General features: G+C 36.2%; 2 protein-coding genes across 2 annotated transcripts; one reads left to right on the top strand and one right to left on the bottom strand.

Moving 5' to 3' along the window:
- Positions 1 to 5,986: 5,986 nt before the first annotated feature.
- LOC110892872 (zinc finger MYM-type protein 1-like) lies at positions 5,987 to 7,528 on the bottom strand. Its single transcript, XM_022140010.1, has 3 exons — positions 7,297 to 7,528; positions 6,837 to 7,156; positions 5,987 to 6,349 (listed from the first exon to the last, which is right to left on the bottom strand). Exons 1-3 carry the CDS (start codon positions 7,526 to 7,528, stop codon positions 5,987 to 5,989), a joined length of 915 nt encoding a protein of 304 aa, XP_021995702.1.
- A 2,488-nt stretch (positions 7,529 to 10,016) lies between these two features.
- LOC110896705 (LOB domain-containing protein 1) lies at positions 10,017 to 11,366 on the top strand. The gene is made up of 2 exons (XM_022143887.2): positions 10,017 to 10,377; positions 10,866 to 11,366. Exons 1-2 carry the CDS (start codon positions 10,078 to 10,080, stop codon positions 11,196 to 11,198), a joined length of 633 nt encoding a protein of 210 aa, XP_021999579.1. The 5' UTR covers positions 10,017 to 10,077; the 3' UTR covers positions 11,199 to 11,366.
- Positions 11,367 to 11,754: the final 388 nt, after the last annotated feature.

Below are 11,754 nucleotides of genomic sequence, written 5' to 3'. Positions count from 1 at the left end.
TATCCAAACGCTAGAAGACATGCTTCGTGCATGTGCGATCGATTTAGGTGGTAACTGGGATAAGAACCTACCCCTAATCGAATTCTCCTACAATAATAGCTACCACACCAGCATAAAGGCTGCGCCTTTCGAGGCATTATACGGTAGGAAATGTAGATCGCCTGTTTGTTGGGCGGAAGTAGGAGAGGTCCAATTATCAGGACCAGAGATTGTTTTCCAGACAACGGACAAGATTGTCCAGATCCGGGAACGTCTCAAGGCTGCCCGCGATAGGCAGAAAAGCTACGCCGATCCAAAACGAAAGGATCTTCACTTTGATGTAGGTGAAAAGGTGTTGCTTAAAGTATCACATTGGAAGGGGGTGATGCGTTTCGGCAAGAAAGGTAAGCTGAGTCCGAGGTACATAGGACCTTTTGAGGTCATTGAACGTGTCGGATCAGTTGCCTATAAATTGAATTTGCCTGAAGAGCTCAATGGAATTCATAATGTGTTCCACATCTGCAATCTCAAGAAGTGCTTCGCCGATGAATCATTGGTGATTCCGCATACAGATGTGCATATAGATGAGAGCTTAAAGTTCATAGAAAAACCTTTGTCGATTGAGGATCGACAGGTAAAGAAGCTTCGCAGAAAGCACGTACCGATTGTGAAAGTTAAATGGGATGCTCGTAGAGGTCCTGAATATACGTGGGAAGTCGAAGCTACTATGAAAGAAAAGTACCCCTATTTATTTGAGTAAATCTCGGGTCGAGATTTATTTTAAGGGGGTGAGGATGTAACACCTCGAATTTTTGCGTCCAATAATGTGTTAACACGTGTCATTTGATTACACGTGGCATTTGTATTTAATAAAGGACTAATTTTGACAAACCTTGAAAGTATGTAAATTCGAGGGTTATAAATGTCAACAAGGGTAAATATACTGTATAGTAACCCTAAATAAATGCTTGAACCTTCAAACGAATGTATCATAGATCGTACGAAAGCGAAACACGAAAGAAAGTGAGAGATTACAAGCTACAGGGGTTAACTGTGTCAACATGTTTAATTATACCTCTGAGTGACCCTTTAACGTTCCCAAGGCTTTGTAACGGTATTATACACTCACTAAAATATAATATATAAATTTCGCGAAGTTTCGTTATGAAACGAGAAAGTTACGATCGAATTCGTAGGAGAAGGGTTAAAAGCGTCAATAATGAAAGTGAAGGCTTTCTGAATAAATTAATAAACTAACCGGGGACTTAACAACGCGGGTAAATAACACGAGGTCCTTAGTTGTAATTAACCAAGGGCCAAACCGCAAAGTTACCCCTTCAAACCCGAAAGGTCAGGTAAATCATTACGAAGGATTTCGTTATTAATTACCAGGATTTCGTAATCATTTCAAAAGATTTAAAATTTCTGGAAACCAGGCCTCTCGCGACCCGCGTGATGGTTATGGTTAAGTTGAGGCGGGCCGCGAGCCTTCTCTTTTACACGCCTGATATTCAAATCTTAGGCGACCCGCATTAAAATGGCATGGAACTTCCATGCGGGCCGCGTGGGACGCCCAGATGCAGAAAGTTGTAACATCTTGCCTTTTGAGCATTATGAACGACCAAGAACCAATAAATGAGGCATGGGTACCCCCTACTCGACCCATAATCCTCCAAGACACCTGCCATTCATCCAAGGGCACTTGTAGACCCTTGTGTGATGATCTTGGACCATGACATTGGCTATAAATAGCAAGGTTATGTCCATAAGTTCATCACAACTCAAAACACTTCTATCTGATCATTTCAAGAGCATCCAAGTCTTCTTCTTTGCTCTACAGACAAGTCTCAAGCTTTTGTAAGTGATCTAACCCTTTGTGGTTTCACATTTCCTTAGTAAATAGCTAAAAAAAACCAAACCGTCGTAACTACGGTTTGACTTTACAATAAATTAGTGATGGTTCAGTATTACGACGAATCAAAGATAGTTATGAGTTGGTATTTATGTGGGTAATAAACCCCTAAAAGGGTTCCCTCTGATCACCACTCTAACTATGTCAAATATCGAGTCAAACGCGCACTTAAAAAGTCAACAGAAAGCTATTTTGCCGTTTTGTACATAATCTGTAATGTATATGTTATGAAACCTGTTTTGACACTTATAAAACATGATATTAAGTATATAAACCTGTTTGCGCTCGTTTGAATCGACCGTTTGCTATATTGACCCGGTTCGGAGCCGAATGTCGCAAAAGTTTGACTTTTGCTTTGACTTCAGTTCTGGCCCGTTTTAGTGAGGTATAGATATACCTTAGGACTCTCTTAGGACCAGGTTACATGATGGTATAAACCTCTGTGATCGGGTCATGAGTTATCCGAGTCTCTTACGCATTTCCGTTAATCGCCTAAAAAGTTGACCGTAACGCCATTTTAAAGATAAAACGAATATTTCGGACATGTGAACGGACCAGAACCTTGCTTATCAAATTATAAGCATGTCCTTAAAGTTTCACGTCAATCCGAGGTCTAGAATGAGAGTTATGCTAAAAAGCGCAATTAAAGTAAACTTTAGTAATTAACGGCGCAATTAGCATAACACCTATCTAAACCAAGATTTCGTCACCAAAACTTTTACCCACTGTATTAAAATAATATTTTGGGAATTTTAAAGATTTTTAATAAATTTTACCTTGCTCATAACCAGCAGTTATGGCTACGGTTCGGTAAATACCGAATATGCCCTTTTCGGCCAAAACTTGAGTTCTACAAGGTCTTTTGACCCGATTCCAGTTGCTACTGATTTTAAATAATAAATAAAGTATTTTAGACTTTATAAACTGTTCGGGAAACTCAGATTTCCTGTAGAACTCGAAAAGCCCTTTTAAAGTCTTTAAAATGACCAAAAAGCCCCTACGGGGCATAATATTAACTTAAACTCGTTACGGGCATCACGGAAGGTATCCTACTGATACCACAACCTCTTTAAGGCATATTGACTTAGGAAATAAGCGTACGACTCTCATGGTTAACCGTTTCGCCTATTGCGCGCACGGTTCGGCTTATGAAACTAGTTTTCATAAATTAGCCGATACGGGTCAAATTATATTATTTAAACCCCAAATTCCAGAGTGTGAACCATAAACCCATATAAAACAAGTCTTTGAACTTGTTGGGTCAGAATCACACTCCATTCTCGGTTTTCGCCTTTTCACGCGATCAAACCATATTCACATATCGGAACCAACCGGTCTAGGCTACGGCCATTATAACGACTCGTTAGGATTCTAAGAGGTTAATTAAAACCTTCGTTCCAGATTAGGAGCCCCAGTAAAAGCTATCGGTGATTTAATCCAAATTAAGGAAATATACTTGCAAAGGTAAATACTTTAACTTATTTCCCCTATATGGGCTTGGGTTACGGTATATTAATACCGCTTGATTGAGCATTATATTTTTCCACCGCTTAGGTGGTTAATTAATAATATGATCGGCTCATTTAAACAGTTTTGTTTCTTAAAAGCCTTTGGGGGGTTTAATGACCGTTGTCCCGGATATCCTTGGCATCATTTTACGAAATGGCCACGACCATCGACATCCCGGTGTAGGCGTACACCCGGTATATATTGTCGACATTAAATTAAAAGACGTAGCCGTTGGTTTTTATACTACGGTTTTACGCAATGTGGTGTGTCTATAAATCTTTAACCCGGCACGACCCGGGCTACTGAACGCATAAAAGAACATGTAAAACGTTCACAAGATTTTAATAATTTTCCCAAGTTATAAAAGAGTTTGTGCCTTGTGCATTCAAATCAATTTTAAATAAACATTTTCAAATGTGTCAGTTGAATGTATTTACCAATGTAAACTGACGTATTTTCCCCAAAAAGATTAAGTGCAGGTACTATACGAAATGGGCTGGTATAGGCGTCCTAAGCATCGTACATAGTCTCGCAAACTCGATGCTGCATCTGAATGAACAATATTTATGATTTTTTTGATCCGCTGTGGATATATTCAACTTCTGTAATACATTTGATATTACAACCAGAGGTTGAAGTTTAAATATTTATCTTAAGCTTCCGCTGTGCATTTATATAATTGTGTGGTTTGACTATATTGTTGCCAACATCGTCACGGTAATCCCCCATCGGGCCCACCGGTGAGACACGTGGAAATCGGGGTGTGACAATTTTGTTTCATCTATGTTACTATTGTTGAATCAGTTTTGATTGTGTGATTCCACGATACAATCAAAATCATATTGGTATCATATTGTAGTAATCTAGATTAGGGACTTACAATGGTTTAGATGTTGTAAGTTTAATACATACGTTTCACATGATTGAAATTCAAGTATTTACAACGATGCTACATATGTTACATATGTTACCAATAAGTTTTCATGCAAAGAATTGGTCTAATCATAATATGATTGACCTTGAATTGATAATTGATAATAATGTATAAAGACCTCAAAATGATTCTCATTGATAAGTTTCATTTAAATACATGATCAAATAAGCACAAAATTACAAATGTTACATAAAGGTATGTGTATTTGCGTAGGTGAGCTATTTTAGGTTACATAAAGATACATAAGGTCACAACAATTCATTTTTGTTATATAGATATGGGTATGATGACTAGTACCTTTATGCACATTAATAGGGTTTACTATGCGTTAATGAGTTGTTTATGTTACACAATGTCACATAAGGGCATAGTAAATCATTTGGGTGTTAAAGACATATGTAAGATGACTACTACACTAATTGGCCTTATGGACATTGTCATGTGTTAGTGTGTTATTTGTGGTTACACAATGTCACATAAGGTTCTAACATGAATCAGTTTCACGTTCTTTTAAACTCTAGTAGAAAACTGATCATTAGACGTGTAAGGGTTTCTTTTCTCTGTTTATGCGAGTCCACTCTAAAACCGCATCTAACTATGTTAATATAGATATATATTATTTGCTTATGAGGATAATGGAACATTTTTATCCTTTTTGACATGGGTTCAAACAAGTTGCATCTAATATGTTAATATAAATATATAACCTTTGCTAAAACCATAAATTTACACATTTCGATTCACATGCATCATCATTTTTGCCTCCGATCCTCGTCGGCAAAGAAATCCTCTGACCATCAACCACCGACAACTTGAAACAAAGCGGTGGTTCACGAGTAATGATAGTGTCCACATAACCATCGGCAACCTAACAAACATAGTATGATATCCTTCCACTTAAAAACATATGAGCCACATTCAACTGCTTCATACTCACCATACCAAAAACACACTCAGGCAATGACCCATCAACTAATTAGAACACATTCAATGTTTTTATATCTCTAATTTCCAGATCTCTAATATTTCGCCATAGTTTAGATCTATAGTTTTTTTTTGAACAGTGTGATGGTTTAGATATGTGATTTTGTTGAAATTTGATTTAGATATGATGATTACATGTGTTTTTTTAGAAGTGGCGGACTCATGAAATTTTTCATGAGGTGCAAAATATTTTTAAAGATTTTAGGCCTCTAGGTATATAAAAAAATCGGTTCATATCGGGCTGGATCAGGTCGGTTCGGGTCGGGTCAGGTCGGGTCAAGTTATGTAAAATAAAAGAACATGAAGTTAAATTTATATAATCATAAAAAGCACGTCAAACATCATTACAAATATATTTAAAATGTCGCCTTACGGGTTTTTATTTTTTGAAATCTATCTAAAACATCATTTAGAGCTACTTTCCTGAGCAAGTCTTTCTCTATATTACATATACAACTATCACTTAAATTCTCATCACTAATCCGATTACGTAAGTCGGTCTTCACGTTTTTCATTGCCGAAAAACATCTTTCAACGTTTGCGGTTGCAGCGGGTAATACGAGAACAAGCTTCAATAAACGATACACCAATGTAAATGTAAATGATATGTGAATATTTGTTGAAACCATTAACCTTACAAGACTTGACAAACCATCCAAGTTGGCAAATTATTTATCCTGTTTCACAAAATAATTAATGTAGTTTTCAAGTTGATCTGGAAGCCTTCGTTTTTCGGCTTCATCAAAATCATATGGATACTTCTCGGTTAGTTTTTTTATATTTGGAATGTCAAACGCACTAAAATTATCACACAGACTCGAACAATTCATATAAACAAGTAGTTCCGATGTTACCTCGTTACAACGGTTCCCAAATTCTTGAATTTGCAAATCTAGAACCGCATTGAAACAAGCACACTCGTAATAATGCCGATTTATGATGTTCGTCTTTCTTCTTGGCCACCTTGGGTTAATATATTCATTATCCAAAATTTTCACCTCAAGTTCATACATGTCACAAAAAGATTTAACCTTCTCAAAGAAATCATAAAAAACCTTCTAACCTTAACTTTTCAAGTTGGATTTTGGTGAAAGAAACCAACTTAACCGCATTCATCAAATCTTGCACTTTTCTTTGAAGACATCAGGACAATGTATGTGTGATGTTTAGAATATGCTCCATCCAGTGTATGTAAAATACAAAGTCATATTTTTTCATATCCTCTTAAAGTCCAACCGGTTATCTACTACAAGGAAGACTTTGACCCGTTTCTACTAGCCATCCAAGAACTTCCATAATGTTTGGATATGAAGTATTGAAACGGGAAAGGGTTTTGTAGTGGGAATTCCAACGTGTATCTCTAGGCCTTGAAAGTGTCATTTCTTGATTCAACCCACTTCCGGTATAAAGCGTGTCTTCCATTTTTTCCAATTGTCTTCTTTGGCTTTCACGAAGCATATCTTGTCATTTGGAAGATGCACAAACGACATTTGTTAAACATGTTATCGTTTCAAATACATTCCAAATAGGTGTGTGTTTATGAGCAACCGCCTCAACAACTAGTTGAAGTTGGTGTGCAAAACAATGAATATAGAAATAAGAGTCATTAAACTCGCCCGACATGTTACTTGTCCCGTCATAATCTTGGCCTCTAATCCTTTTTAAACTCAACCCATAACGTGCCAATATATCATCAATAGATGATTTGAGTGTTAATGTGCTTGTCTCTTTGACATGAACAAGCATAATAAAACGCTCCTTAACAATCCCAACTTTATCAACATAACAAATAACAACCGCCATTTGTTGTTTTTGGAATACGTCACATGATTCATCAACTAATATTGAAAAAACATTATCACCAAGATCTTCTAAATTTGTTTAAGTACTTCTTGAGCATAACAATATTTAATGTCCGCTTGAATTTTAAGATTTGTCATTTGGTTATTCGCAGATGCATTCTCTAAGACAACCTTACCAAGCTCTTCATTCATTTCACCCATTAGTTTCAGAAGCTCTAAGAAATATTCTTTATTTAATGAATCTTTTGATTCATCGTAACCATGAAACGCCAATCCGCCATTCAACAACCTTTTTCCAAGCATAGTAGAAGCACTTAATCTAAGTTTGTAATCATGTTTCTCCTTAGGGGTCCTTTTGCCCCATTTTGTGTGTACCGCTTGATTTTCATTTAGTAAATTGGCACACATTTCGAAACATTTGTTGTGGGCGTTATTAACTAGGCCAACATGTTTTTTAAGTACCTCATGTACTTTTTTCTAATTGTTATACCCGTTCGAAACAAATGTGTCTCTGTGATCTCTAAATTCGTCCTTAAACAAGTAGCAACATAATCAAAACACACGATCTGATTTTAAAGTATACTCTAACAATCCCTTATAATCCTTTTTGTCATACCATTCTTCCTTAAATTTTCTAACTCTTTACCTTGAAATGTTGATTGTGGGAATTTAATACCGTTGGTTGATATAGTCCTCTTAGTTGGTACGCCCTTCTAATATCATCTCGTTGATACAATCGGCTTGCAATCATGAGGACATGAAGGAGGAGTATCCACATCAACAAATTCGGAAGATGATTCAACTCCTTTCCTCTTGAGAAATCGCAGCATAACTTCCCTACTCATGGCTCCTATCACATATAAATCATCCTTAAGTTTATTAAACAACACTAAAGTAATAAACATATGAATCACTCCATAAGTTCATCGCTTCATATTTTTTAATTTTACTTTCCAAGCCTTAGTAATTGTTGAAGGTACCTTGTATTGTTTGGATTCCGGTGAGTTTGGTGGCCGGATATTTGCGATTTCCAGCAAAAAATGGGAGTTGGATGGTTGCTGTTGGCTGTTGTGTCACTGGGGATGAGGATCGCAAATGTAGTCGAGGTCACGAGAGAGAGAGGGATAAAAAGAACAGGAAGGGGCGCTTTGGGTTGAGTTATTTTCTTATAGTTCAAATTTTGTTGGATTGGGTTAAGTGGGCTTGGGTTGGTCTAATTTTTTTAATGAGTGGGTCACAAACTTATAAATGATGTTATATTTTATAAAAGTCAGTGTTTAGGTTAGATTTTATTAAAAATCAATGTTTATTACAAATTCTTTTTTATAAATTAAAAAAAAATGTTTTGCTTTTCTAAGAGGGGCGGGTGAAAAATTCCAAGAGGTGCGGTTGAGATTTTACCGGAAAATTAACACTAATTTTTTTTGAAGGGGTGTGGCGGCCCACCCCCAGGTGTGCGTAAGTCCGCCCCTGTTTTTTAGTTGAATTTGCATAGTCAAAGATGGAGCCGATGGGTATTGTTGGTAAGAGGAAGGACGATGCTTCACTACTGAAAGGTTTGTTTGATTTTCTTTCATTTTTTGTATTTACAATTTATTGTTGGTGTTTTTATGTCTATGATTGTGTATTAAGCTTTTATGTTTCACCTAATTTTTTAATGCCTCTTTTTAATACACGGTTGTAATGATTTTTTATGGGATTTCTTTTAACCAGTGTTTTAAAAACCGGTAAATACCGGCCGGTTATACCGGTATTACCGGTTCCAGATGTAAATCCGGTACGAAACACCCTGGTAAATAAGTAAAACCACATAAGATTCGTACCGGCGGTAAAATCCGGTATACCGGTTTGAACCATAATACCGGTACCAGCCCGTGGTTATTTTGGTTTGGGTTTTTAGTATTCTAGAGTTTCATCAGATACATATACCATCGATTGACATTCAAAACCATCATCACTTACGGCTCATCACTTCATCCACAAGATTTAGCTCCATCTTCATCGGCTCATCACTCCATCTTCATCATGCTTCCAGTTCCATCTTCATCGGTAGTTTTACTTATTTCAGTAAAACAATCTGAAAGTAAATAGATCCACAAGTGGGTCAAAAGGTGAAAGACTTGAAGCAATTCGATGTATCTCTCTCTCTCTCTCTCCATATGTATGTATGTATGTGTGTGTGTGTGTGTGGGTAAAGCAATGTTATGTGAAAAATTGTATTTTAAAACTTGAAAAAGAAAGAGGACATGATAATAGTTATATTATAATTTATTATGTTAGTGAAAAAAAATTAAAACTGATAAGTTATGTCAATATAATTATGTACGTATATATCTCTATGAAATTATAGAGTTAACTAGTTCATCCGGTTGAACCACCCGGTACAACCTGGTTCTACCGATCGAACCATTTTTAAAGCCATCCCGGTATGATTTAAAAACCGGTTTTTAAAACATTGCTTTTAAGTTTTAACTACGTCTGATGAACAACCTATTTTTAAACGCCTTGTTTTTGTAGTGGTCCAAAACTGCATCTAAAGACCAAATCCATGATCCACCACATCAAAACCTCGATTCTACCCGTGAAAGTTTCGAATTCACACTAGATACCACTAGTAAAACCATAAACACTACTACCCATTTAGCCATTTCATACACTCATATATATATATATATAATTTTGATGCAAAAAGGTGTGAAATTGTAACTAGATTCGACAACCGTTCACTTAGTTTTTCATCAGGTGGGGCCCTGCTTGTTGACTTTCAACACCATAGCAACAAGGTATAACCCTTGGAAGCCAGCTGACGTTACCTAAGCATCCAATGAACGTCCGATGACGTCATCACCACCTTGTATATATTCTCACTTCCTCTTTTGCCAAAATTATAGCCACCTCGAATTAATATCCCATAAACCCTACTCTCTCTCTACATCTTCTCTCTCTACAAAAAAAACATGGAAAGTTGCCGGAAGACTGCTGTTGTTGCCACCCCTATAACCATTTCCACACCCACAGAAGAATCTGATTTCTCTCACTCACATTCTTCATCAGTGTCTCAGCTCAGCCCCACCAGTGTTCTAGTTCCTCCTCCGCGACACCCGGTGGTGCTCAGCCCCTGTGCCGCCTGCAAGATCCTCCGGCGACGGTGTATCGAGAACTGCATGTTGGCACCATACTTTCCACCAACTGACCCCCACAAGTTCACCATTGCACATAGAGTGTTTGGAGCTAGCAACATTATAAAATTGTTACAGGTACAATTTCTTTCAAACTCCTAATTTTCAAACCGTCGCTCAATGAATCGACAGTTTTAAAGTAAGAGGGCTATGACGTAAACCCTAACCTTTTAAACAGCGGTTTGAAAACAAAGTGGGATTAGATATATAGTCAATGACATGTATATAGTAGACCTAAAGAAATGCATGACATGTATATGAAGATTTATATTATTTATTTAAAATTAAAATATGTTAAGTTACTCATAATAACTTTATAAATAAAAATTTAAAGATGTAACCTAGCTTTTATAGCTTTTTTTTAGACAACAAATAAATGTGTTTCACAAGAAATAACTTCTTTTTATAAAAGTTATTCAACTTATAATGATTTTACACTTGTACCCTTTATAAAATAACTTATTACACTAATTGGAATAAATAACTAAAAGAGTAACAATACTCTTTTTGTTTAAATTAATATGGCATTGATTTTTGTTTGAAAAAAGTAACATCTTTAATTATAGGAACTTCCGGAGTCTCGTAGAGCAGATGCTGTTAGCAGTATGGTGTATGAAGCGAATGCAAGACTAAGGGATCCTGTTTATGGTTGTGCGGGTACAATTTGCCAGCTTCAAAAACAAGTTAATGAGCTTCAAGCAGAGTTAGCCAAGGCACAAGCCGAGATGGTCAACTTGCAATGCCGACATTCCAATATTTTAACTCTAATCCGTATGCAAATGGAAAAACTACCGTCGCTACCACTATCACCACCGCTACAACCACAAAACACTTACGAGAATTTAACTTTCTTCGATGATAATGCCAACTTCGCGAGTCTTGATCGTCTTTGGACTTGAACTTGTGAGTTGATTGACCGATCTCATTTCAAACCCATAATGATCAAGAGGCACCAGAGATTTGATCATTTAGAACAAGATTGAAATGTAGTTTAATGAGATTCTAGCTACTAAGGTTATTTAGGCTTTCGTGTAAATCCCATAAATGGGAATAAAGAACTTCATACTTACGTGATATTCATAAATTCATTATATTAATTTAACTATAAGTCAGTTTCGATTAATTAAACCATTTAAAGATCCCATATTCCTATATTACCCATCAGTTTTATTTTATTTTCTTTATTTTTTTATATATATTAAAAGACAAGCAAAACAAATATCCTTATACCAATTCTTTAACTAAAACTTATTCATGACCGAACGACCAAACTTTTGTTTGATCAATCTGATTAATTTTTAATAAGGTTTTTTTCTTTTTCTTTTTCTTTCTCTCTTTTTTTTTTTTTTTGGTTTTTGCGAAATTTGCTATTGGGTATGATATGATATGTAGGCGGTTATTTAACCATAGAATCATTTATCTCTCTCACTATATATTTAGGCTAGGGGTTGCCCT

This window comes from Helianthus annuus, chromosome 12, assembly GCF_002127325.2.
Source record: "Helianthus annuus cultivar XRQ/B chromosome 12, HanXRQr2.0-SUNRISE, whole genome shotgun sequence".
Classification (NCBI taxonomy): Eukaryota; Viridiplantae; Streptophyta; class Magnoliopsida; order Asterales; family Asteraceae; genus Helianthus; species Helianthus annuus.
This window is presented reverse-complemented; position numbering and strand designations above follow the sequence as displayed.

What these genes read in the sequence shown, in the direction of transcription:
- LOC110896705 (XM_022143887.2), top strand. Translation starts at nt 10,078, where the DNA reads ATGGAAAGTTGCCGGAAGACTGCTGTTGTTGCCACCCCTATAACCATT. An exon ending in ACATTATAAAATTGTTACAG is followed by an intron (nt 10,378 to 10,865) that starts GTACAATTTCTT and finishes CTTTAATTATAG; the next exon opens with GAACTTCCGGAGTCTCGTAG.
- LOC110892872 (XM_022140010.1), bottom strand. Translation starts at nt 7,528, where the DNA reads ATGTGTGCCAATTTACTAAATGAAAATCAAGCGGTACACACAAAATGG. An exon ending in TGAAATGAATGAAGAGCTTG is followed by an intron (nt 7,157 to 7,296) that starts GTAAGGTTGTCT and finishes TTTCAATATTAG; the next exon opens with TTGATGAATCATGTGACGTA. An exon ending in AACACACACCTATTTGGAAT is followed by an intron (nt 6,350 to 6,836) that starts GTATTTGAAACG and finishes TTCTTTGAGAAG; the next exon opens with GTTAAATCTTTTTGTGACAT.